At 45.4% G+C, this 26,549-nt stretch overlaps 1 protein-coding gene and 1 long non-coding RNA gene across 3 annotated transcripts in view; one reads left to right on the top strand and one right to left on the bottom strand.

Annotated features, from left to right (window-relative positions):
* Positions 1-1,064: 1,064 nt before the first annotated feature.
* Positions 1,065-25,843, bottom strand: UTP14A (UTP14A small subunit processome component). Its single transcript, XM_003818931.5, has 15 exons — positions 24,568-25,843; positions 23,358-23,433; positions 22,670-22,740; positions 22,066-22,130; positions 19,637-19,779; positions 18,889-19,044; positions 11,510-11,629; positions 11,315-11,409; positions 10,222-10,345; positions 10,050-10,127; positions 9,215-9,608; positions 5,614-6,014; positions 4,702-4,895; positions 4,473-4,572; positions 1,065-1,481 (listed from the first exon to the last, which is right to left on the bottom strand). Exons 1-15 carry the CDS (start codon positions 24,591-24,593, stop codon positions 1,209-1,211), a joined length of 2,316 nt encoding a protein of 771 aa, XP_003818979.1. The 5' UTR covers positions 24,594-25,843; the 3' UTR covers positions 1,065-1,208.
* LOC117977551 (uncharacterized) overlaps positions 9,567-26,549 on the top strand; it is a 40,862-nt gene continuing 23,879 nt past the window's right edge. Inside the window, exons 1-2 of one of the 2 annotated variants that reach the window (XR_010111303.1) lie at positions 9,567-9,708; positions 22,334-22,412. This is a non-coding gene — a long non-coding RNA (uncharacterized LOC117977551). Of the gene's footprint in view, positions 9,709-19,786; positions 21,946-22,333; positions 22,413-26,549 lie in introns of those variants that run through there. The other variant, XR_010111304.1, reaches the window with a different exon arrangement.

Here is a 26,549-nt window from a genome sequence, read left to right as displayed (position 1 = left end):
CTCAGTTGGAGAGTGGTGTGCTCAGTTGGAGAGTGGTGTGCTCAGAAGGCCGTATCTGTTGGGGGGATTGCAAAAGAAAACTTGGAGTGGTACAGCTTTTGGCCCAGGGATTCCAAATGTCTTGAAAACCCCTGAAACTGTATGTAAAATGCCATACAAATGTGTGTGTGTGCACATTTTTCTGGAGACGGTTCATAACGTTCAACATATTTTTAGAGGGGCCTGTGACACAAAAATGAACCCACTGTGGTCTAAGAATACTGGGGATAGGACTGAATCTCCAAGGTAGGAGGCAAGGTGCAGTAGTGGTGTCATTTTGGAATCAGAGGGGTTTCCCAAATTCCCTGTTAGGAAACTCAGCTGCAGGGGCTCTTTCCGTATATTTCTTGCCATCCAAAGGCAGGCCAAGTTCCTCAGAGCTGAGAAGCCCATGTGAACTGTCATATAGCAAAGCAATGCTTGAATAAACTACACTTTCAATCAATGGTGAGGAGTGGGCCCTGAGTTAGGAAGGAAAGGCAATAGAGGTTTACTTCTGAAATCACATCTACCTTTATCTACAAAATAAGGGTAAAACCTCCTGGTCTTCTTATGAGAAAATAAGTAGAAGGTTATATACGAGATATTGTAGACAGCAGCCTGTACAAGCTGGGAAGCTCACACATGTGAAAAAAATGGCTGTGGCTAGACTTGTGGGGACAGAACCCAGCTTCGGCACCGTCCTGGTCTTAGGATCAGTCTAGGGCAGAATCCAATTGCAGTTTGTACATCCTCTTTCTAGGTTCAGAGGTTAAAATATACAATATTTTATCATTATTAACCCTGTCTCTTCAAGTTGGCAGTTATTAATGGTGGATCATATCTGATGTGATATATTTAAGGTTACAGACTACAGAAGTTACTTTCTCCATTTCGATTTAGGACCAACTACATAATCCTTGGTAAGAAAAGGAGGTGGCCCTGACAAGTGCAACTCGAGAAATGCAATGCTGTAGAGTCCAAAGGTGTCTGACTTGAACGAAATGATCCCACTGGGGGACAATGCAACATATACTCCAGGTAAATAGATTTAAAAATGCCTTTATTTTTAAAATGTGGCTTAACTACATGCAATGTACTGAGCCAGTTTTGGAATCCACCCTGTATCAGAGTAAAACTGGACCAAAGGAAGTGAAGTCAGGGCTCCTGGCTGTCACTCCTCCAGCAGCTCAATCTACAGAGCATTTCTTCAGCTGTTTTTTGTGACGTGTGGTGATTCGTTTTGGATTCCTCTGTATGACAGACAGGTCCGACCTTGAGGAAGACCGGTAGCCCACGTCTTCTGCTTTTATGGGGTTAATGATATGGCCTGGCTTGGTGACGACCTTGGGAGTAGTCAGCTTTTGGAAAGCCCTCTGGGTGTTCCATGTGGATCCTATGGGGGTCTGGATGGTCCTTTCAAATTGCCAATGGTGGGTAAATGGATATGGAAGCACTTGTACCTGGAAAGGAAGGAGAATGACTTGGTATGAGGCAGGCCTGGGGTGCAGTTGTATACTGTAATGGCAGCTTTCATCAGGTACTGTTTTGGTACAGGCCACGGTTCCACATGATGACTGCAAGTGAAGAGACTGAGAGGTCAAGGCGTCCCATTGCTCCCATCTGCCTTTAGGAATTCAATCTGTTTGATGACATTTGGGAGTAGGGGGGCCTGAGTTGGCTCTGGATCCCCCATCTATTCAACAATTCAGGGTCTGAAAAACCACCCTGACACTGCCCATCTTTGTTTTTCTTTTTTTTGAGACAGAGTCTCACTCTGTGGCCCAGGCTGGAGTGCAGTGGGGTGATCTCTGCTCACTGCAACCTCTGCCTACCAAGTAGCTGGGATTACAAGTGACACTGTCCCTATCTAGCTACAGGAGCTCCAGGGCTGTTGTCCCAGAGTGAGCTTTCCTATGTAACACTGTGACTGCAAGAATCCAGACCATTGTGTATCCCTGTGGATTTTATGACTTTTCTACCCTCTTTATGCTTTCAGTCTCCTCCTTCCCTCTCTTAGGATTGATATTTTTTTTTGTTTTTTGAGACAGAGTCTCGCTCTGTCGCCCAGGCCGGAGTGCAGTGGCACGATCTCCGCTCACTGCAAGCTCCGCCTCCTGGGTTCACACCATTCTCCTGCCTCAGCCTCCCGAGTAGCTGGGACTACAGGTGCCTGCCACCACGCCCGGCTAATTTTTTGTATTTTTAGTAGAGACGGGGTTTCACCGTGTTAGCCAGGATGTCTCGATCTCCTGACCTCGTGATCCACCCGCCTCGGCCTCCCAAAGTGCTGGGATTACAGGCGTGAGCCACCGCGCCTGGCCAGGATTGATGTTTTAAGGAACCCGAATCCTGAACTCTACCAGGCCGTTACACTTAGTTTCATCTTTTTTTTTTTTTTTTTTTTTTGAGATGGAGTCTCACTCTGTCTCCCAGGCTGGAGTGCAGTGGCGTGATCTCGGCTCACTGCAAGCTCCGCCTCCCAGGTTCACGCCATTCTCCTGCCTCAGCCTGCCTAGTAGCTGGGACTACAGGGGCCTGCCACCATGCCTGGCTAATTTTTTTTTGTATTTTTTTTTTAGTAGAGATGGGGTTTCACTGTGTTAGGATGGTCTCGATCTCCTGACCTTGTGATCCACCCGCCTTGGCCTCCCAAAGTGCTGGGATTACAGGCGTGAACCACCATGCCCGGCCCACTTAGCTTCATCTTCTTTTGGCACCACAGAATGTAGAGCTGGAAGGCCCTAGATATTGACAATGGTCATCTCCCTTGGCCTGAAGATTTGGCTTAGAGGGGGGAAGTGATGGACCTAAGTAAATGAGGAGCAGCATTGGAGAACAGAACCCAAAGCTCCTGTTTCCTTGCCTGGTACTCCTCCACCACATTGCTACCTTCAGACATTAAATAATCTTTCAACACTTCCCCAGTGGCCAAAGGAGGAAAACACGTAAGCAGAAAATGGGGATGTAAAAATCAGTAGTCTTTGGCAGGGTACGGTGGCTCACACCTGTAATCCCAGCACTTTGGGAGACCGAGGCAGGCAGATCACTTGAGGTCAGGAGTTCAAGACCAGCCTGGCCAACATGGTGAAACCCTGTCTCTGCTAATAATACAAAAATAAGCTGGGTGTGGTGGCGCATGCCTGTAATCCCAGCTACTCAGGAGGCTGAGACAGGAGAATAGCTTGAACTTGGGAGGTGGAGGTTGCAGTGAGCTGGGATCGTGCCACTGCATTCCAGCCTGGGTGACAGAGTGAGACTCCATCTGAAAACAAAACAAAACAAACAAAAATCAGTAGTCTCTGGAAACATTCAGTGGAATACTCAAGAGAAGCTAAGTACTATCAGGTGGTCCTGGTAGTAGCAAAGGAAACAGATTCTCTTTAAGTTAAGGGAATGTCTTATTTGGGTTGACGGCTACATCTGTGCTTGTCAACCAGGGCAACAGAAAAAGAGAACACCTGGACAAAGTATTCAGTCTCAGAAGTCCCCCCTAGGCACCTTGAAGCACTTTATTCTACTGCATGTTGGAACCTGCAGTAACTTATTAAAAAGATGAAAATCAGGGGAGATTCCTAGAAAACTATTTGTCAGTTTGCCATGACTGTATTAAAAAAACAAACAGACCCCTGGAAGGGAAGGGTGGTCTTTATTGAGCTCCATACTCTACCCATCACCTGGAATCCTGGCCCACTGAAGCACCCTTTCCCCCCTTCCCTTATCGTGTAACTGCCTATTTTCTAGTTATATAGGTTTAATTGGGACTGCAGTAGTTATGATTCAGTTTCTGCAGTGATTGGTTCACAAAATAAGATCAAAAAGAATGTTATTGAAATGTGTATCTTCTTACCTCTGTTCTGTAGCCATTAATTCTTTATTCCTTCCGAGGGAAAAATGTAACTCATTTCAATATACTGGCTGGGGACAGATCTCAGAATTGAAGGGAACATAAAGGTCATCTAGTCCAATCTCGTTCTTGAGTCCCCTTTACACATTCTCATACTCCCAGAGCAGCCTTGAATTCTGTATCTCCTCTAACTTCTACTTTATGTGACTTCATACAATAACCTTCGATATACTTGAACACCGTAATCACGCTCAAATTTTCTTCTCTTGTAAACATCCCTAGCTCATTATCATGTGACACAACTTACAATCTTCTCATTCTCCTGAACAAGTACCGGTTTGTCTTCATTTTTCTTAAGCTACAGCTTAAACCTTATAGCCTCTGTTTGAGCATTACCTTGACTCTAAACTTTTTTCCTGGCCAGTAATTAAAACAGCGTAGTCTATCTGAAATGATAAATCTAACAGCCATTCAGTGAAAACAACAGATTTGATTCTGTGGTCAAGATCACACGTCTCTCTTGACTACAGATCACTAGAATACTCCTCTCAAGCAAGAGAGCCAGGCAGTAACAAGCAGGCAGCTAAAGAGCTCTCTAAGCTCTCACCTGATGAGCAGCTGCGTGGATGTTGCGCTTCTCATTGATAATCACATTTGGCAAATTCTTATCTTTTCTTGGAGGACCCTCAGGGGCTTTAATGAGAAACCTGGAAAGCAAAACAACAGGACATCTGACTAGGAGCATTAAGGACTTAGTCAAAAGGGTAGGGAGGACACCGAAGGGCGAGGGGGGAGAACCTGGTGCCCTTTTGACAGACTTTTTTCGGCATTCTTACCGGCGTCTTTTCTTGGCACTGGGCTTTAGGCCCACACCACCCCACTCGCCCCAGCCAGGTAGTGTCAGGTCCACGTCCTTTGGCTTACTCGCCTCCACAGCTTCCCTCTTCTCTTTCAAGAAATCTCTGATGACATCATCCCCAGCAAAAGCTTCCTTTATCATCTGCCTATGGTTTCTCTCCTCTTCATCTTCCTGGGAAGAAATAAGCGAGAGCTACAGCTTGGCTTATGAGCTGTGGTTCATGGCGAGAACGCTTGAATTTTGGGTCGTGACATTTTAGCGCCCCCTAGGGGGAAGTGCTGAACAATGATGGTCTTGCGATACAAACCAATGCACAGCCAATCATGCTCAAATTTTCTTCCCTCTAGGGTAAATATCCCTAGCTCATTATCATATGACACAATTTTAAACTTTTCAGTAAGGAAGCTGCAGCGTGGAGGAAGGAATGGCCCGTGTTAGCAGCAGGAGCTCTAAGTGGCCAGACTGTAGGCTTCCTCCAGCTTATATCCCTGAAAAGACAGGTGCCAGGACGCTTCACTTTAAGTTTCAGATTAACTGGGGAGTCTTAGACCATTTGAGATCCCACTGAATAAAACTTTGGCAACAGTTCAATGACTTCAAGTTGTCCTGCCTGGGATCTGGTCAGAACTCTGAGTTACTCCCTCTTACCTCTGAGAGCAGTTTTAGAGTCACCCCAGAGGAGTTTTTGTGGATCAGGGTTTCGGAAATAGGGGTCTTGGCAGCACCCATATATCTGCATCTATTAAAACGTCACTGGGACTAGCCTGGCCCTATACTATTCTGGACCTCTCAACTACTGAAATGTGCCCCCAGCAAAACAAAGCTTCATTACTCCTTGCGCAAGAACGACACTTTCTGAACAATGGCCCACCACTCTGGCTCTGCTCACCAGCTCCTCTATTGTGGGAACTGCCAAAGACTTCACGGAGGGAGATTGTGTGGTTAGGAGGTTCTGTAGGTCGATCATTTGCTCCTTCTTTTTCTTCTCCTTAGGGGCATCAGGGCGATTATTTGGGGTCCTCTCTGACTGCTGCTCTTCTAACACAGGTCTGGGAAGCTCCTTATTTTGAAAACATTCTTCTTTTCCCAGCTCTTCTAGCTCTTCCAGCGTCTGTACTCTCTCTGGTCTCTGTAGCAAGAGGGGCTCCTCTTCTTCTGGGGCAGGTTCCTCTCTCTGGACCTGGGGAATAGTCCCCTCTGAACTTGCTTTTTGCTTCCTGGACTGATGGTTTTCCTTCAATTTCTGAGATAGTACTCTCAATTCAGACAGCACCTCCTGGCTGCCAGAATCTGGGGGAAAAAGAATGAAAACTGTCAGAAAAGGAGGTTTGTACGTTGTCTGGTCGGTAAGCATTTGTTGAGCACCCACCAAGTGCTAGGTACCACATAAGACATTATAAAAAGGACAAACGGGGAAAAGAAGATTCTGTACATTGAATCTCCTAGACAGTACGCTAATCATAGCAGGCAACGGAGTTTGGTAATTAAAAGTAGCATGTGGCCAGGTGCGGTGGCTCACACCTGTAATCCCAGCACTTTGGGAGGCCGAGGCGGGCAGATCATGAGGTCAGGAGATCGAGACCATCCTGGCTAACACGGTGAAACCCCATCTCTACTAAAAATACAAAAAATTAGCTGGGCATGGTGGCATGTGCCTGTAGTCCAGCTACTCGGGAGGCTGAGGCAGGAGAATCACTTGAACCAGGGAGGCAGAGGTTGCAGTGAGCCGAGATTGTGCCACTGCACTCCAGCCTGGGTGACAGAGCGAGACTCCGTCTCAAAAAAAAAAAAAAAAAAAAAAGTAGCATGTGAGATGTCGGATATGGTGGCTCACGCCTGTATGCCAGCACTTTGGGAGGCCAAGGGGGCAGGATAGCTTGAGCCCAGGAGTTCGAGACCAGCCTGAGCAACATAGTGAGAACTCATCTCTACCACCTCCACCCCTCCAACAACAACAAAAAATTTCCAGGCATGGCGGTGTGGATCTGTAGTCCCACCTACTTGGGAGGCTAAGCTGGGAGGATTGCTGGAGCCAGAAGGTCAAGGCTGCAGGAAGCGGTGACTGTGCCACTGCATACTAGCCTGGGCAACAGGGCAAGACGTCTCAAAAAAAAAAAAAAAAAAAAGTAGCGTATTGGAAGCAGACGTCCTGGGTCCTATTCCCAGCTTTGCCAATGATCCACTGTATAACTGGGACTATGGCTTAAGTTCCTCGTGCAGTAAACCCTGCTTGGGAAGATTGCCCCAAGTTCCAAATTTTAAAAAAGGAAGCCACTTTAACAGGTGGCTTCTCAATGTAACTTCATTGTAATTTATGCTTCACTGCTTGTAAAAACCTTATCCAGGATTTTCATCTTGACTCAAGAATTTCTACTCCATATCTTAAAGCAGTATTTCATAATCTGCTGTGGCTGAGTCAAGGGATGAAGTAGCTGCTTTATCCAGTGGATGTAGCTCACACTTCCACTGGCAACATCTGAGCAAATAACACTAGTCTCAAGAGTCTGGAGGGGCTGGCTTGGCACAGTGGCTCACACCTGTAATCCCAGCACTCTGGGAGGCCGAAATGGGTGATTCACTTGAAGCCAGGAGTTTGAGACCAGCCTGACCAACATGGCAAAACCCCGTCTCTACTAAAAATACAAAAATTAGCTGGGCGTGGTGGCATATGCCTGTAATCCCAGCTACTTGCAGGCTGAGGCAGGAGGATTGCTTGAACCTGGGAGGTGGAGCTTGCAGTGAGCCGAGGTTGCACCACTGCACTCCAGCCTGTATGACAGAGACCTGTCTCAAAACAGTCTGGAGGGAAACCTGGCAGTGACATGCTTCTAAACTGTCTTTTTCATTGACTCAAGTTGCCTCCATTCCCAAGTTGATCCTGCTGTCTAGCTTTGGCATGAAGCCATTGTAGCTCCTTAGATCTGGCCTTTGGACACATGTACGTTTATTTCTCAAGAATCAGGTTTCCTTGCTCATTTTCACTGGGGTCCGTGGCTTTCCAGTATTTTAGGACACTCTTGGAAGGTGTGAGAAAATTCAATTTATTTACTGTCCAAGGAAATGCAAATCTATCTTTCATTCTTTCATATCACAGTCAGCCGCTCTGCACATTTAGCTAGATGGCCAGTTGTTGAGGGGGCTCAAGAGAAAGCCACTAGGGTCCTGTGGTCATATATGTACACCCCCACAATCTCAGCCCGCTGTGCTGCTTTCCAAAATTCTCTCAGAAGTGACTACTTGCAATTATTAATCCCAGAAATATCCAGCCAAAACTATTAAGTAAAGGTCCCTATAATACATTCTAAATGATAGCTCTTTTAAAATAAATTTTTGTATGTGGAAACCTGAAAAAAAAAAAGGAGGCTGGGTGCGGTGGCTCACACTTGTAATCCTAACACTTTGGGAGGCTGAGGTGAGAGGATAGCTTGAGGCCAGGAATTCAAGACCAGCCTGGGCAACAGAGCAAGACCTCAGTCTCTACAAAAACTTAGCTCAGCATGGTGGCACATGCATGTAGTCCCAGCTAGTTGGGAGGCTGAGCCAAGAGGATCGCTTGAGCCTGGGAGGTCTTAGGCTGCAGTAAGGTATGATTGCACTGCTGTACTCCAGCCTGGATGACAGAGCAAAACCCTGTCTCTTAAACAAAAAAAAGTAGAAAAAAATAATTTTTTTGCCGTGTAAAACCAGATTTTTGCCATCATCTAAATGCATTCCTATGTGAAACCAAACCAGACCTGGTAATTTGTCCAGATAGCCAAGTGATTTCTCAATGTAGCTAGTTTCCTAGGCAGGTTTTTTAGTGTCCTGGTTTATTGCCAGAATGGGAACTCTCTGACCAATCTCACAGGTGCTAACATTGTTAATAAGATCTCTTCAAGATAACAGGTAGAAAATATAACATACAAATAGAGCCTGAGTATGGAGTCACAATTCTAATTTGCCATGTAGCCCTGTGGAGTCATTCATTCCGTAAAGTCTCACCCCATGTATACACACATAAACTAGCATTAAGAAGTGCTAAAAATGCCACTCCTACTTAACCAACAAAACAAAAAAATCCAGCAATTAGAAAATGTTTCCTAATGTCTCAAAATTGACCTATCTGTGTCTACAGGTGTGAATGGACTTTCAGATTTGCCATTCTACCATACGTACTTCTCCCTGGTGTGTAGGTACCAGGAACGCTAACTCATACCCTGACTTCGAGGATGGTTTAGTTATTATGGGTTTCTGAAGGCTGTAAGCCCCCAAGAACAGAAAATGTGCCTGAACCACGTTGCACGGCCATGCAGATGACTGCTTATTAAATGTCTTCGAAGAAAAATAGTTATGAATCTAATTTCTCTTCAGGGATCCAGTGTACGCACTCTTGCAAGTCCCCAGAGCCTAATCACTATGCAGTTTTGTGTGTGGGTGGACACATTTTTTTTTTCTCCCATAGTCTGTCCACAGCACTAGGAATTTCCCTCTTCCATTTGATCACAGCTCACCTATTGTTTCTTGACTGCCTGCTGGCTCAGCATCCTGGCTGAGCTCAGATCTTTTTCTAAGGGATCGCCTTTCCTCAAATTCTCTCAACAAAATTTCTTCTTCTGCCATTGGTCTTTCTTCTCCCTCACTTTCAGAAACTCCATGGGCCTCAAGCTCTGGCAGTTGCTCAGGGTCCTCCTGGGTTGCAGCCTCTTTGGTGTCACTGGTGCAGCTCCTGAGCATCCAGGGATTTGGCCCATCTGCATTCATCTGCACTTCATTCACTACATCAGGGACAAGGAGTTCTTCCACATCTTCTGTGCCTCCCTCCTCTTCCTCACTCTCAGAGGCTACCTGGAGTTTCTGTGTCAGTTCTTTGTTCTTAGACAACTGTTCCTGCATAGCTTGGCGAGCCTGGAGGAAAGAGTCACAGCATGAGAGCCCTGTCATTAGTGACCGCAATAACACCTTTCCTGGTCCATTTCATAAAGCTGCCTCCTCTCAATTTGACTTGGTGAGTATTTCTTACTGGTACCTACTGTTTAAACTGCATATACAATGCTGGGTTAATAGCTATGGTATAAAATGGAAGACAAATTCTTTGTCCTCAAGGAATCAACGGTGAAATAAGATTTTAAAAAGCTCCTCTCCCCCTTTGGACTTGCCTTCAATGCTGTTTCCCTTTCATCTCTCCTTTTCCACCTTGTTCCTGGTCATTTTCCTTTCTGCCTTAGAGATTTTTCTGATGCCTTTTTAGATTCCTGGTTTTCCATCCATCCTCATGGCTCTTCCCCAACTCTGCTTCTGCTAGCATCCTCCAATTCCAGATCTTCTCTCACCCCAGGGGTCTCTTACCTCCAGGTCATATTTGGCCATAATTGCCTTTGACTTGGCCCATTTCCCACTGTTTTGGTGCTTAAGGCTCATTCTTTCCTAGAAAGAAAGGACAGAGTGAGATTTACATCTTTAGTGCCTTCCAAGGAAAGCTGGTTCAAAGGGGTGGGGGTGGGGCAAGAGGTAGTCTCACCATCATTCTGGCCTTTTCAATTTTTTCCAGTTCTTCTAGTGCTGCAGCTGGATTAACCTTCCGCAGCTGCTCAAACTCTTTTAGGGCTTTCTTGGCCTTTCCTTTCTTCACGACTTTGTGATACCTGTAGGGGTAGGAGGGAAGAGTTTAGCAATTTAGCTGAAGCACGGATGTCATAGGCACAAGTGCCCATACTACCCAATGGGTTCCCTAGGCAGGGGGCTGGAATGGGCATCATAGAGCTAGTTGGCTATAGGGAGTCAGTTTGGGACCTGAGAGGACTGGCAAGATTCTTGGTACCCACAGTCCTCAGGGTGGACCTCTGCAGCTCAAAGAGTCTCCTTTGCCTCTATAACTCAAGGGAGGGGTAGAACAAGTTTCATTTTTTTTTTTAGACAGGGTCTCTCACTCTGTCACTCAGGCTGGAGTGCAGTGACATGATCTTGGCTCATTGCAACCTCTACCCGCTGGGCTCAAGCGATCCTCCCGCCTCAGCTTCCCAAGTAGCTGGGACTATAGGTGCACATTACCATGCCTGGCTAATTTTTGTACTTTTAGTAGAGATGGGGTTTCGCCATGTTGGCCAGGCTGGTCTTGAATTCCTTACCTCAAGTGATCCACCTGCCTGAGCCTCCCAAAGTGCTGGGATTACAGGTGTGAGCCACCGTGCCCAGCCAGTTTTGCCATGTTGCCCAGGCTGGTCTTGAACTCCTGAGCTCAAGTGGTCCATCCACCTTGGCCTCCCAAAGTGATGGGATTACAAGCATAGCCACCACACCCGGCCGAACAAGTTTCAAAGAGGCAAAAAGGCAGGAAGGAAGCCCTATTGGCCTTAACAGCTCTGGAATTCAGAGCTCATTCTGCAGAACCACTCTGTGATGCCTTGGAAGGCAGAGAAAGTAACTGAATAGTCATCTTTTTGGCAAAACTGTATGAGGTTGGTTTGGGGGGAACAAAAGGCTAGTCACTCCTGTTTTGGACCTCATCTGCATGACTCTAGTTGCTGCATCAAAGGTTCTCTCCAAAGAATTCATGATGAGCCACATGACTTTCTTCTGTGGAACCCATGGCCAGTTCACAGGGGCCTCCTTACTTTTTACTTTTGATTTTCTTCTCTCTTCGAGCCTTGGCCTCATAGTAGGACTGCAGAGCCCGAGCCCTCTGAAGCTCTGCTCGGCGCATCTTTGCCTACAACAAATGAGACTTACAGTGACACCTGGGCCAGAGGACAAATGCTAGGAGAAGTGTGGCATGCCTGGGTGTGCTGAAGGGCTTATGACACACTTACCTCTTCCAGGCTCATGGCTCGGAGAGAGGCCTTTTCCACAGGGGTCAGTAAAGGGTCTGTCACTGGCTGCTTGTTCTTATGGAGGAGGTTGAAAATTTCCTGCTCCAGGGGAGTTCTTGCCTTAAAGAAGCAACAAAACATTCTGAGTCTTAAGCCATGCTCTTACAGCTTTCTCTCTTTACATTCCTATGATTCTCTAACTTATGACACTATAATTGGAATCATAAGTGGATAGGATTGGCTGTTACAGCAAGAGAAGGGGGTTCCAGTCTTGTTGTCAGAAGTATAAATAAAGCCTTATTTGATTCTTATATAAGACAACTTCAGCAGGGAGACGCTGAGGCTACTCTCTAATACTGCTGAGGGGGATCACTGTGTTCAGGTTACCAATATATGTTTTTTTTTGTTTTTTTTTTTTCTTTGAGATGGAGTCTTGCTCTGTCGCCCAGGCTGAAGTGCAGTGGTGTGATCTTGGCTCACTGCAAGCTCCGCCTCCTGGGTTCACGCCATTCTCCTGCCCCAGCCTCCCGAGTAGCTGGGACTACAGATGCCTGCCACCACGCCCAGTTAATTTTTTGTATTTTTAGTAGAGACAGGGTTTCACTGTGTTAGCCGGGATGGTCTCGATCTCCTGACCTCGTGATCCGCCCGCCTCGGCCTCCCAAAGTTCTGGGATTACAGGCGTGAGCCACCGCGCCGGCCCAGATTACCAATATATGTTAAACCGATTTCCATTCTCTTAAGAATCTAGGCACATTGCCCTTGAGTCCCTGTATTGTTATGTATCATTTGAAGCACATAACTATTACTTTATAGTTAGGAATCTCAAATTCATATCATAAGCCTTCTTTTAGAATATTTCTAGAGGGAAGGGGCGGTTAGTTTTTTTGTTTTTTTTTTTCTGAGACAGAGTCTTGCTCTGTCACCCAGGCTGCAGTCCACTGGCACTCCAATCTCAGCTCACTGCAACCTCCACCTCTAGTGCTCAAGTGATCCTTCTGCCTCAGCCTCCTGCGCAGCTGGGACCACAAGTGTAAGCCACCATGCCTGGCTAACTTTATTTTTTGTAGAGACAGGGTCCTGCCATGTTGCCCAGGTTGGTCTTAAACTCCTGGCCTCAAGCGATCCTCCTGCCTTGGCCTCCCAAAGTGCTGGGATTACAGGCGTGAGCCCAGCATGCCCTGTGAGATTAGATCTTAAGATAAGCATTATTTGCCACTGATGGTATACCTAGGACACATATCTGCAAATGTCTCAGAGGGGAAGCCCAACTTTTTTTGACCATAGCCAACTGCTATAAACCATGCATATAAGTGTTCTTGGTATCATTAATTACTGATGAAAGAAAATGAGAAAAAACATGGCATTTTTTTGGCAGAGTCTTCAAATGTAGTTTATGGTGGGGTGTGTGTCTTAATTTCTTGAGCACAAAAGGATATTGCCTGAAAAAAAATATAGGATGGGCATGGTGGCTCAGGCCTGTAATCCCAGCACTTCGGGAGGCTGAGGCAGGAGGATTGCTTGAGCCCACAAGTTTGAGACCAGCCTGGGCAACATGGTGAAACCCCATCTCTATTTATTATGTTAAAAACAAACAAAAAAAAAGACCTTCATGTAATTAGCCTGTTTCCTGATGGTTCAAGTTGAACTCTCCTCATTTTCTAACTTTGGCTCCAATTCCTCAGTTTCCAGTTAATTTTGCATGCTAGGCAGAGTATGTATGAAACGAATGAACTGTAAACCAGTTATTCCACATGCTATCATGAGGATGGCTAAATAATCAGGCCGATCATGCCACGGTCCACATTCTGGCAAGGCACAAAGACAGCCCTAGGCAACAGAGCTAGTTTCAAACCTCACACACATATTATGTGTGGTTTTCTTCAATAGCCACATACATCGTGGTCAGTATTAAACTTACAAATATTTGGATAAATGCATAAACGCACATCATCACATGTTACACGATGCTATTGATTTAACCATAAAACTATTCTACTGAATAGTAAAGGTATATGTTCTTCCACTTTTAGTATTTGCAGTAGTGATCAATCTCAGGCTACAAAGTGATTTATACTACAATGTTGTAATGTCCCTTCAATTCAATTCAATTTACAAACATTTATTGATTGTAGCTATATTCCAGGCACTTGTATGGTGTGCTAGGAATACACAATTGATTAAGATAGTTCCTGTCCTCATAGAGCTCACAGCCTTTGAGAGCAGAGACATATACAACACAAACAGCATAACATAATGGGTTAAATACCCTTTATGTTACCCTTAAATAACATAACTGCTACGTTATTCTATAGGGGTAATCACAGAGGAAATCACCATTAAATATTATTGGGAGGTAGGTTAGGCTTAGGGAAGGAAGTGACCTTTTGAATTAGGCTTTGAGGCCTAAGTACAATTCTGTCAGGAGGAAAAAAAATCCAAACAGATGAGCATAAGCAAAAAACACAGACACAGGGAAAGGAGTGGTATGTAATAGAACAACGTGTTGTCCAGCATAGCTAAAATGCTACGTAATTTTATTTTATTCTGTAAGTGAACAGCCTTTGAAGGATTTTAAGCAGGAGAGCAATGATCAATTGTGTTTCAGCAAGAAAATCCTGCTGATTGTGTAGAGGATATATGTAAAGTTCCAAAGGAAAGGTTCAATGAGGGCCTCGATTAGGGCAGTGAAAATGAAAATGAAGAGAAAATAGGAGCATAAGGGCTATTACAGAGACAGAATTTGCAGGTCTAGCCCCCTGTATAAGCTGGCAGAGAGGGAGACAGTGAAGGGGTCAAGAAGGAATCAAATGACTGAGGTTTCCAACCTAAGTGACTGGGGTAGGGAGTTATGCTGTTAACTGAGTTGCAGAATGAAGGGGGTGGTATAGGTTTTGGAAGTCTGGGGAAAGGAAATGCGAAGCTTACTTTGGACTGGACTAAGTTTAAGGTGCATATGGGGGACCCAGGTGATCCCTGCTAGTCACATGGAATATGAGACTGGAGCTTCAAAGAAGGGGTTAAGAGTGATAGTCGAAAGTTATGAAATTTTCACTCCTGTAATCCCAGCATTCTGGGAGGCCGAGGTGGGCGGATCACGAGGTCAGGAGATCGAGACCATCCTGGCTAACACGGTGAAACCCCGTCTCTACTAAAAAATACAAAAAATTAGCTGGGCGTGGTGGCGGGCACCTGTAGTCCCAGCTACTCGGGAGGCTGAGGCAGGAGAATGGCGTGAACCCGGGAGGTGGAGCTTGCAGTGAGCCGAGATTGCACCACTGCACTCCAGCCTGGGCGACAGAGCAAGACTCCGTCTCAAAAAAAAAAAAAAAAAGTCATGGAATTTACAGAGCAAGAATAAAAAGGACTAAGGAAAGCCAGAGAGAGAAAATACCCAGAGTATATCACAGAAGCTAGAGGGGAGAGATTTTTAGAATGAAATGTGCCAATGGTGTCAAATATGCTAAAGACTAAGAGGGCTTGGGATTTGGCAATTCGGAGGCCCCTCACTAATGCCTTTTGAGAGAAGTTTCAGTAGGGCAGTAGGGGAAGAAGGTGAGAGAGAGGAGGCAGCAGTGGAGACAGACCAGCTCTTCCCCAAACACATTTCTCATCAGATAACAAGATTTGCCTCCTCTGTTAAAAGCTTAAAATTCAATTTTTTTGAAATTTTAATAAAATCAGTTTGTACACCCTAAGTTAAATTAGATCCAACAGGTGTCTTCACCATTGTTTCATAGCCTTTTTTCTTTTTTTTTTTTTTTTTTGAGACAGAGTCTCGCTCTGTCGCCCAGGCTGGAGTGCAGTGGCACAATCTTGGTTCACTGCAAGCTCCGCCTCCCAGGTTCATGCCATTCTCCTGCCTCAGCCTCCCAAGTAGCTGGGAGTATAGGCGCCCGCCACTGCGCCCAGCTAATTTTTTATATTTTTAGTAGAGACGGGGTTTCACCGTGTTAGCCAGGATGGTCTCGATCTCCTGACCTTGTGATCCACCCACCTCAGCCTCCCAAAGTGCTGGGATTACAGGTGTGAGCCACCACGCCTGGCCCATAGCCTTTATTTTTATTTTTTATTTTTGAGACAGAGTCTCACTCTGTTGCCCAGGTTGGAGTACAGTGGCCCAATCTTGGCTTACTGCAACCTCCGCCTCCTGGGTTCAAGCGATTCTGGTGCCTCAGCCTCTTGAGTAGCTGGGATTACAGGCATAAGCCACCACGTCCAGCTAATTTTTAAATATTTTTTAGTAGAGACGATGTTTCGCCACGTTGGCCAGGCTGGTCTCAAACTCCTAACCTCAGGTGATCCACCCGCCTTAGCCTTCCAAAGTGCTGGGATTACAGGCGTGAGCCACCACATCCATCTGGCCTGTTTCATAGACTTTAAAATGCTAAAGCATGTTGTGACTCTCCGATCTCCAGTAGGGGCATGCAGCATTTTCTAGCAATGCCTCCTCTCCTCCTCTTGTGAAGGCATAATGAGAGACTAAGGTTTCAAGGAGAATGCCTTGGGAAATACCACTGTAGACAGAGAATAGTGAGGAGAGGGGTGAAAGAAGTTACCTTACAGCATTTCTAGCACTTTGCAGTTTACAAATGCCTTCTCATGCATTATCCCACTTAATTATTTGCAGCTTGCAGCTAAACAAAATTTTAGGGAGCTGGACCAAAACTATAGTACAGACTTTCGATTTTCTTTTCTTTTTTTGGCGGGGGGGCGGGGAAAGAGTAGAGGGTTTTTTTTTTTTTCCTCAGGCTGGAGTGCAGTGGCGTGATCTCGGCTCACTGTACCTTCTGCCTCCTGGATTCAAGAAATTCCCCTGCCTCAGCCTCCTCAGCAGCTGAGACTACAGGCATGTGCTACCATGCCCGGCTAATTTACATATTTTTAGTAAAGACGAGGTTTCACCATGTTGGCCAGGCTGGTCTTGAACTCCTGACCTCAGGTGATCCACCTGCCTCAGCCTCCCAAAGTGCTTGGATTATAGGCGTGAGCCACCGTGCCTGGTCTGAGACTTGATATTCAGTCTCTAGAAATCCTAATACAGCATATACTAGTTGTTGGTACTTTGCAATCTAAGTTGTAAGGAGAGACCTAGGAGTTGCTAGCCACAAAGCACCCTCTGAACTAAGCACTTCCTTATTTCTCTGTGCCCTACTAGCATAATTTCTCAAAAGTCAGTCTTAGAATGAATGAACGGCATGGTATATTCAATGTATGACATCTGAGCCTCACTCTATCTTGAAGAGGTTGTTCTATTCTTAGTGTAACCTCCTCCACTACCATCTAGTTTTTATTTTTTATTTATTTATATATATATTTTGAGACAGAGTCTCATTCTATTGCACAGGCTGGAGTGCAGTGGCACAATCTCGGCTCACTGCAACCTCCGCCTCCCAGGTTCAAGTGATCGTCCTGCCTCAGCCCCCCTAGTAGCTGGGATTACAGGCACACACCACCATGCCCCGCTAATTTTTGTATTTTTAGTAGAGATGGGGTTTCACCATGTTGGCCAGGATGGTCTCAAACTCCTGACCTCAGGTGATCCACCTGCCTCGGCCTCCCAAAGTGCTGGGATTACAGGCGTGAGCCACCACACCCGGCCCCATCTCGTTTTTAATAACAAACTTGGCATTTTCCTGCTATCTCCAAGATTACACTGTCATTTGGAAAAAGCAAGGTGGAGGACAGTGTGTAGTAGCATGCTACCCTTCTTTTTATTTAAAAAGGAGGTAAACATGAATATAGAAATAAAACTCTAAGACAACAACAACAGCAAACTTATGCAAGTGGTTACTTGTGGGTGAGTATGGGGGTAAAAATGATCAGATGGGGCACGGGTGGAATCAAACTTTTCACTACATATCTTCTATGCTTTTTTATTTTTGAATCCTACAAATTGTATTACCTCTGATTTTTTTTTTCTAAAGTCTCCCTTCATCCTGCAGCCACACTTTAAACCTGATCTCTTTTTCATGTAGAAAAGGAAGCCTCCTAGAAAGAGAATGGTAGTGACTTCAGCAAAAACATCAGAAACAGCTTATCCCCATAATAAGCAACTACTCGCTCAATTTCTAGCTATTGTGGCAAGCAATGTTTACTTTGATTAGCTTTAATTAGCTCAACTTCCCAACGCCTAAGAAACTACCATTCTTGGGTTTTTGGAAAGTAAAGAGGAGAAGCACAAAGAGGGCATCTATTTAAGACTAATCAGCCCATTATAGACTCCATACCAATGGTGTATTGGAAAAGTAGGCTAGCTGTTCTAAAGCAGTTATTCGGACTAAAAACCGGACTTCAGGGACCAACATAGGATTTCCAACTTCTAATTTTGCCAAGAGCATAACTACCATTTCACCCCCAATCCCATCATTTACTACCACCATCATTTCATAGAAGAAAAGATATTTCAACACCATTAAAATAGAATAACCTCATAATAAAAAAGAACTGGCAACATTACACCCACCAAACAAACATACTTAGAATTATCCTTTTGCTTCAGACACAAACTTTGTTAGGGGTCAGTGTTTGGGAAACCCAGCTCTAAAACATCAACCCCTGCCCTGCAGCTCAGAGTCATAGTAAGTTACCTGCTGAAGTTCTAGTCATTGCCAGCAACACATTATATTCTAATGCGGTATTCCTGTACAAGCAAAGTTTGGCTTCTGTTGTTCACATATCCTCACTAAGGCATCATTAATGCTACTGAGTTCCTGATTTCCCTAGGATCAGAATGTGGCTTTAAATGCTTTTTAAAAACTGGGGTAAAAGAAAGAAAACATTATTATGTTCCTGCTATACGGGCAATCACATGGTTTAACACAAAAACATGGAAATAGCAAGTACTGTATACTACAAGCAGATGAAAAGTGACACAGAGACCAGGCGCATTGGCTCATGCCCGTAATCACAAAACTTTTGGGAGACTGAGGTGGGCGGATCATTTGAGGTCAGGAGTTTGAGATCAGCCTGGCCAACATGGTGAAACCCCATCTCTACTAAAAATCCAAAAAAAAAAAAAATTAGCTGGGCGTGTTGGTGCACGCCAGTAATCCCAGCTACTTGGGAGGCTGAGGCAGGAGAATTGCTTGAACCCAGGAGGCAGAGGTTGCAGTGAGCTGAGATCGTGCCACTGCACTCCAGCCTGGGTGACAGAGCAAGACCCTGTCTCAAGAAAAAAAAAAAAAAGTGATCACAGAGCTATTGTGACTGGCTATCACATGACTGACAATGACGATGGGCAACCCCTTCTTTCTGAGCACTAAGCTAAAATGACTTATGCTGGGGTTTAGCTTAACATGTCCAATCAAATCAATTGCAGGCTCTGAAATCTCCAACTTATAAAATCTCACCTTTCAGTTTCATTTTGTTGTACTCACCTTCCAGCCACTGAGCACATGTTCAATGGGAGCAATGGCTGGCTCCTCTTTCTCCAGGGGAAAAACCAGCTGCTCTGCCTGCCGGTTCTTCAGGACGACAGGGTCCCATTTGGAGAGGACTTGTGCGGTTTTATTGAATGCTACTTCTCTGTGGATCTGAAGCAGGCAAGGCATGTAAACGGAAAGAGCCACAAGATTAAAGCATCAAACCCAAAGGACTAACAAGAAATTAGGAAGCAAGGTTTCTTAGCCCAAGAAAGAATCAGGATGCTAGAGGTTACCTCTTGCTTCTCAGGACTGCAATTTCTCCTAGATTATTATTATTATTTAGATGGAGTTTCACTCATGTTGCCCAGGCTGGAGAGCAATGGTGCGATCTCAGCTCACTGCAACCTCCACGTCCTGGTTCAAGGGATTCTCCTGCCTCAGCCTCCCAAGTAGCTGGGATTACACCACACCCGGCTAATTTTGTATTTTTAGTAGAGACGGGGTTTCACCATGTTGGACAGGCTGGTCTTGAACTCCTGACCTCAGGTGATCCGCCTACCTCAGCCTCCCAAAGTGCTGGGATTACAGACGTGAGCCACCGCGCCTGGCGCTCGTAGATTATTTTTAATCTTATCCATAGTGGGGAAATCACAACTCCCCCTTCTTCCATTTTTCAGGTCTTTCCCTTCTTTCTATTACCCTATTTTCCCTTGTCAATTCAATTTCTTTCCCTTAATAGACCACCTTCTCTGTAGCTTACCCGTTCAATCTCTTCTTTGTTCAGAGGTAACTCCACTGTCTTCTTTGATTTGACTCTACTCAATTGCTTTTTCACAGTGGCCAAAGAAGATGAAGTTTTAACAGGCTCAAGCAGATCTGCAAGGACCAGCTTTTCTCCTGATCCTGTGGAAAGGTCAAACTTTCTGGTCAGACCAAGAAGTGAGGCAAGATCTCAATATAATGTAGGGAGAAGCCTCAGTAGAAAATGCCAGTAGATGGCAAATGTGCAGAGAAGCAAGAATAATTCTCTTACTTCAATTGCCTATTTCTAGCCATGCCAACACTATCACTCTTCTACATTCATCCCCAAACGTGTTAGGGGGTAGAAGATAGGGGAAAATATTTATTCAAAACTCATTTGCTTTTCTCCTGGTGCTTCTACTCTTGCCCCATTGCAATTCATTCTTCACATAACAGCCAAAAATAAAAACAGCCAAAGTGATCTTTTTGCTGCTGTTGTTGTTGTTTGTTTTGAGACAGGGTCTCACTCTGTCACTTAGGCTGGAGAGCAGTGGTGCCATCTCTGCCTCCCAGGCTCAGGCAATCCTCCCACTTCAGCCTCCCAAGTAGCTGGCACTATAGGCGCGTGCCACCACGCGTGGTTAATTTTTTTAATTTTTTTTTTGTAGAGATGGGGTTTTGCCATGTTGCCCAGGCCAGCCTCAAATGGCTGGGCTGAAGCAGTCTGCCCACCTCGGCCTCCCAAAGTGCTGGAGATTACAGGTGTAAACCACTGTATCCAGCCCAAAATTATCTTTCGAAAATATAAACCACAGCATGTCATGACCCTGCTGAAAATCCTCCAGTGACTCCCCATTATACTTTGAATCTCATCTACCTAAAGGACATGGTCCTATGAGATCTAATCCCCATCTGCCTCTCTAACCTCATATCAACCCCCACCCTCTAGAATGCTTTTGTCACAGGGGCCTCTTTCCTATTCTTCAACATGTTGTGCATGTTTCTACCTTAGAGCCTTTGTGCTAGCTGTTCCTTGGCCTGAAATGCTTTCCCCAGTCTTTGCATGGTTGACTTGACTTGTCATTCAGATCTCAGCTTCAATTTTGCCTCTTCAGGGGCCTTTCATGACCAATCGATCTAAAGTAGCCACTTAGTTGCTTTACTGCATCATCCTCTCTTATTGTCTCCCTTCATTAGAATGTAAGCCCCATGAGCTCACATCTTATTCGCTACTTTAACCTTGGTATCTACAACAGTTCCTGATACTGCTACCTAGTAGAAACACAATAAATATCCACTGAATAAGTACGCTTGGAATACATTGTTATTTGCCCTAGGAGGCTACACCAGTGATTACTACAAATGCAAAACCCATTCTAGCTGCCTAAGTTGTGAACAGGGTGAAAAAGATTTGGCATCTAGACTCAGTATTAGGATAAAATCCCACGGCTGCCACTTATTAGAGCATGTATTCTGAACAGGGGCAATTTTACCACCCCGCCACCCCAGGGTGAAAATTGGTTCTTTCTGGGGGAGTATGAAAAAAATCTTAGATATTACAATGTTTTGTGTCCCTCCAAGGCTCAACTCTGTCCAACAAACTCTTATTCCTTAGGACTTGATTTCCTGGGGAAGGGGCACAGGGGCAGGGATACAATGAGGAAAAAAATGTCTTGAGGCCGGGCACGGTGGCTCACGCCTGTAATCCCAGCACTTTGGGAGGCTGCGGCGGGTGGATCACGAGGTCAGGAGATCCAGACCATCCTGGCTAACACGGTGAAACCCCGTCTCTACTAAAAATACAAAAAACTAGCCAGGCGCGGTGGCAGGCACCTGTAGTCCCAGCTACTCGGGAGGCTGAGGAAGGAGAATGGCGTGAACCCGGGAGGCGGAGTTTGCAGTGAGCCAAGATTGCACCACTGCACTCCAGCCTGGGCGATAGAGTGAGACTCTGTCTCAAAAAAAAAAAAAAAAAAGGCTTGAAAGGCTCCTCTCAGGGGAGCAATAAAAAAGCAAAGGTTGAGAAATACTGTACTAGGCAAAGGCCCTTGAATAAGTAATGTGACCTCTCTGAGCTCTGGCTGAAGAGAATATTTGCCTGTCTCCTAACTCAAAGCATTGTTAAGAGAACTGAAATAAAAATGAAATTGTACAAATATGAATTATGACTAAGTTACTAAGAGGCAGCTGTCTTCATTCATGTCCGTCTATCCTATAAGTATCTCATCAAACTCTGTAGGATACCTTGACCACAGCCTTCTAGGCTTTCTTTGAGAGATGGAAGAAACTGAAGGGCATCTGACTACACTTCTTCACCCACTCTCCCAGGTATTTATGGTATGAGTCATTAACCACATCAAAAACAGTTCCTAGTGGGGGTGAGGTGAACACAGTGCCCTTGGAACTCCACAGGTTTCATGCATGGGTATCTTCCTTTGTTCAACTTACCTTCAGAACTGACATTGAACTCTGACACCTTCAGACTAGCCTCAGACCTCTCAGCCAATTTCCGCCTGAAATTAGGCAAAACGATATAATAGGAATGAATAAATTTTATGGGGGCTTGGGGTTGGGAGAGACAAACACTTCTCTCTTCAAACAGGGCTTTGGTTTCTTGTATTTCTTCTAGGGTCAGGTTTTGTCATGATGCAGCAAGGAGATCTGTTCCTAACTTGGACTTGGTTGTCTAACCCTCATCTCTTCTCTTTATTACAAGGTAAGCATAGTGGAAAACGTATTGGACTTAGATTCAAACACACCTGAACCTGTAACTTATGAGCCAGGTGACCTTGGGGGTAAGTCAATTTATTTCTCTAATGGGGTTAAATAATGCCTACTCAATGCTTTAAAAGATTTTCAGTGTGGAATAAGACTGCAAATGCTTACAATAATAGCACTAATACTAATAACAGCTAACAGTTAATTATATAATGCTTACTATATGCTAGGCACTGGTATTAAGGTCTTTACATGAAGCACTCAATAAATATTAGCTGCAGAGAAATCTCATGGAATTGACTATATAACCTGCCCTAACTGACGGGAACGTTACCTATTCTTTCCATCAAGGGAACTGATTGCTTCCAGAAGCTTTTGATGCTTTCTCTCTCCATCATTGTCCCCCTAAGACACAGAAAAGGAAAAACCATTAGGATGAGGGGGAGGGAAAAGACAACATGGAAATTGAGTCTCAAGTAAAATCTCTTGTTATTTATTTATTTATTTTTGAGACGGCGTCTCGCTCTGTTGCCCAGGATGGAGTGCAGTGGTGTTATCTCGGCTCACTGCAAGCTCCGCCTCCCAGGTTCATGCCATTCTCCTGCCTCAGCCTCCCAAGTAGCTGGGACTACAGGTGCCTGCCACCACGCCTGGCTAATTTTTTGTATTTTTAGTAGAGACGGGGTTTCACTGTGTTAGCCAGGATGGTCTCAATCTCCTGACCTTGTGATCTGCCCGCCTTGGCCTCCCAAAGTGCTGGGATTACAGGCATGAGCCATCACCCGGGCCTGTTTTGGTTGGTCTTATAAATTATACTTATGCAACTTGAGGGTAGTGATTGTAACTTAGTTTCCAAATCCTCATAGCACTTAATATGATACAGTATCTTATATATGAAACACTAACCATTTGCAATTTATTTGAGAGACCTGAACAAATACATAGAACATTGTCACACCTTTCCATTCCAGGAATGTGCTCTCTACCCTAATTTTGAAGGCAGTTTAGCAATTGTCACCCACCTCATCTTCACTCTCACTCAAGAGGTAGTCTTTTGGCAAATCCGCTAGTTCTTCCTGTTGGCTCAAAGCCAGAAGGCTGTTAAAAGAGGCAACAGAGAAATGTGAATGCAATATACCCATGTAACAAACCTGCATATGTATCCCTTAATTATAATAAAAGTCGAAATTAAAAAAAGAAATATTATTATTTGAAGCAATGTCTAATCTATTAAAACAATCTCGAAAACATTGTAATTTCAGCATGGAATAGCCCTATCCCTCAGAAGATACATAAAGCAGCGTGAATGCCTTTGGAAACTTGTCAAGATGTGAAATTTAGACTGAAGTCAGGCATCACCTCCAAGAGTGATGCCTGACTTCAAAACTGCATGTAAAAGAGCTATCACTTTTCAGGGATTGGCACAACATTTCCTATAACCTATGGGAAGCTGTAAAAATGTCAGACCCTAGAATAATATGGCCAAAGACGCTGTTGCTAGCTAGCCCTGGAGGCAAGGCAGTTTCACGATTAATATTTCTAAACATCCTCCATATATTTGACTCATTGATAGGCAGCCTAATCAAAAGTGTTATCTTGATCCTTGTTCCCAGGAATGGAGAAACAGGTCGAAAGCAGCTGGGTAAGCCACTTTCCCTGGGGCTTGCTTAGTAAAGTAGGTGCTTAACTAAGGAGATTGGTACCCACAAACAAATTATAAAATGTACCATTACCTAACAGCATATATTATTAGTATTTGCAAAGCCAACATTACTAAACGGACTACATTTAGTTCCGGGGGCGGGGTGGGGGGGGGCACAAAACATCACAGGAGCCAAAACGTGGTGGATGACTCCAATCAGCAAAGCTTTCCAAGATTCGGGGAGTTTATAACGCCTGCACTGCCTGCGCAGAGGATTAAATCGGGCCGCGACAGAGGCAGAAAAAGGGGCCACGTGACGAAAAATGTGAAACACAGTAAATGAGCTGGGGAGGCAGAAACAGCATCAGGACCAACAGGGATGCGGCTATACAGCTGAGGAGCGGAGTAAGCGAATGAAATTAAATTAAAAGGGCTTTAAAGGCTGGATCGCGGAAAATAGGAACGAATGGCCAGCTCTTCAGGGGAACCACTGCCATCTGTTAAAGGGGGGGGGGCTCCCATTTCCCAAAAGCTGGGGAACCCGGCCCCCAACGAGACCCAGAATCCCCCCTCCCCTCGTTGCCCTTCACCTCTCTGCAAGCCGGTTCGCAGTCATTTCAGCAGCCAGCTTCTCTCACATGGACCAAGAACGGAAGCCGAAGGAAAGCAATTTCCGTGCCGGCCGCAAAGCAATTTCTGTTTCCGTCAATCGCTCGCGACGTACACGTCACTTCCGTTCCGTACGAGGCGTGAGAGAAGCAGGAGCCGTGTAGGGAGGGGCCTGCAGAAAACTGGGAGGCCTGAGATGAAACGGCTGTCAGCGGGTGGGGCATTCCTTTCTCCACCCACCCCGTATTTCTCTGGCGCGCGGGTGTCTGTCCTCCTGGCCCCTGGTTTCCACGTGGCCCAAGGTGGGTTAGCTTAGGGCGACGGTGCTGCGCTCTCAGGGGCTGAGCCCGCGCCTTCATTCGTCACTGCAGAATCCAGAAGGAAAGACTACAGCGCCTGTCCTCGTGCGACGGCGTCCTGCAAGCCGACCACAAGCCAGCTCGGGGGTTTATTGAATGCCTATTAAGTGGCCAGATTGTGCCGGGCCCCGGAGATCCGATGGTGAACATAACAAGTTTCCTTCCATTTAAGGAAAAATCTCCTTTGATCCCTTGTAATTGCAGCTTTGTTCTTCATTTCCTGAGTCAAAAGATTTTTTTTATCCAAGAAGGGGCCATCAGTAACTACGCTTCCTCACCTCCCATCAACTTAAAAAAATTTTTTTAAACAACTTTTTTTCTCCCATCAACTTTTAAGAATTTTATTTATTTATTTTTGAGACAGAGCCTTGCTGTGTCGCTCAGGCTGGAGTGCAATGGCGTGATCTCGGCTCACTGCAACCTCCACCTCCCGGGTTCAAGCGATTCTCCTGCCTCAGCCTCCCGAGTCGCTAGGATTACAGGCACCCGCCACCATGCTCGGCTAATATTTGCATTTTTAGTAGAGACGGGGTTTTGCCACGTTGGCCAGGCTGGTCTAGAATTCCTGGCCTCAAGTGATCTGCCCGCCTCGGCCTCCCAAAGTGCTGAGATTACAGGTGTGAGCCACCGGGCCCGGCCTAATATATATATATATTAATTAATGATTGTAGAAAAATAATAGACAAGAACATTCTTTTCATTTTTTTTTTTTTTGAGACGGAGTCTCACTCCGTCGCCCACGCTGGAATGCAGTGGTGCGATCTCAGCTCACTGCAAGCTCCGCCTCCCGGGTTCACACCATTCACCTGCCTCAGCCTCCTGAGTAGCTGGGACTACAGGCGCCTGCCACCACACCCGGCTAATTTTTTTTTCTTTTTTTTTAAGTAGAGACGGGGTTTCACCGTGTTAGCCAGGATGGTCTCGATCTCGTGACCTCATGATCCACCCGTCTCGGCCTCCCAAAGTGCTAGGATTACAGGCGTGAGCCACGGCGCCCGGCCCGTTCTTTTCATTCTTGTAATCCATTCCCATTTTGCTTCTGCCCCATTATTCCACAGAAATTGCTCTGGACAAGATCAGCGACACCCAAAGTTGCTAAATAAAACGGATACCTCTCAGTCTTTGGCTTCCCAGAACTTTGTGTGGCATTTAGTAACTGTTGATTTCTTTTCTTTTCTTTTCTTTCTTTTTTTTTTTTGAGACGGAGTTTCGCTCTTGTTGCCAAGGCTGGAGTGCAGTGGCGCGATCTTGGCTCACTGTAACCTCCGCCTCCCGGGTTCAAGTGATTCTCCTGCCTCAGCCTCCCGTGTAGCTGGGATTACAGGCATGCGCCACCACGCCTGGCTAATTTTTGTATTTTTTTTTTTTTTTGAGACGGAGTCTCGCTCTGTCACCCAGGCTGGAGTGCAGTGGCACAATCTCGGCTCACTGCAACCTCTGCCTCCCTGATTCAAGTGATTCTCCTGCCTCAGCCTCCCGAGTAGCTGGACTACAGGCACATGCCACCATGCCCGGCTAATTTTTTGTATTTTTAGTAGAGATGGGGTTTCACCGTGTTAGCCAGGATGGTCTCGATCTCCTGACCTCGTGATCCGCCCTCCTCG

The sequence above is a fragment of the Pan paniscus genome, chromosome X (assembly GCF_029289425.2).
Source record: "Pan paniscus chromosome X, NHGRI_mPanPan1-v2.0_pri, whole genome shotgun sequence".
Taxonomy (NCBI): Eukaryota; Metazoa; Chordata; class Mammalia; order Primates; family Hominidae; genus Pan; species Pan paniscus.
Note: the sequence above shows the minus strand (reverse complement) of the source record. Positions and strands in the feature narration are given on the sequence as shown.

What these genes read in the sequence shown, in the direction of transcription:
- UTP14A (XM_003818931.5), bottom strand. Translation starts at nt 24,593, where the DNA reads ATGACTGCGAACCGGCTTGCAGAGAG. An exon ending in GCGAACCGGCTTGCAGAGAG is followed by an intron (nt 23,434 to 24,567) that starts GTGAAGGGCAAC and finishes CTCTTTTAACAG; the next exon opens with CCTTCTGGCTTTGAGCCAAC. An exon ending in AAGAAAATCAAAAGTAAAAA is followed by an intron (nt 10,346 to 11,314) that starts GTAAGGAGGCCC and finishes CTACCCCTACAG; the next exon opens with GTATCACAAAGTCGTGAAGA.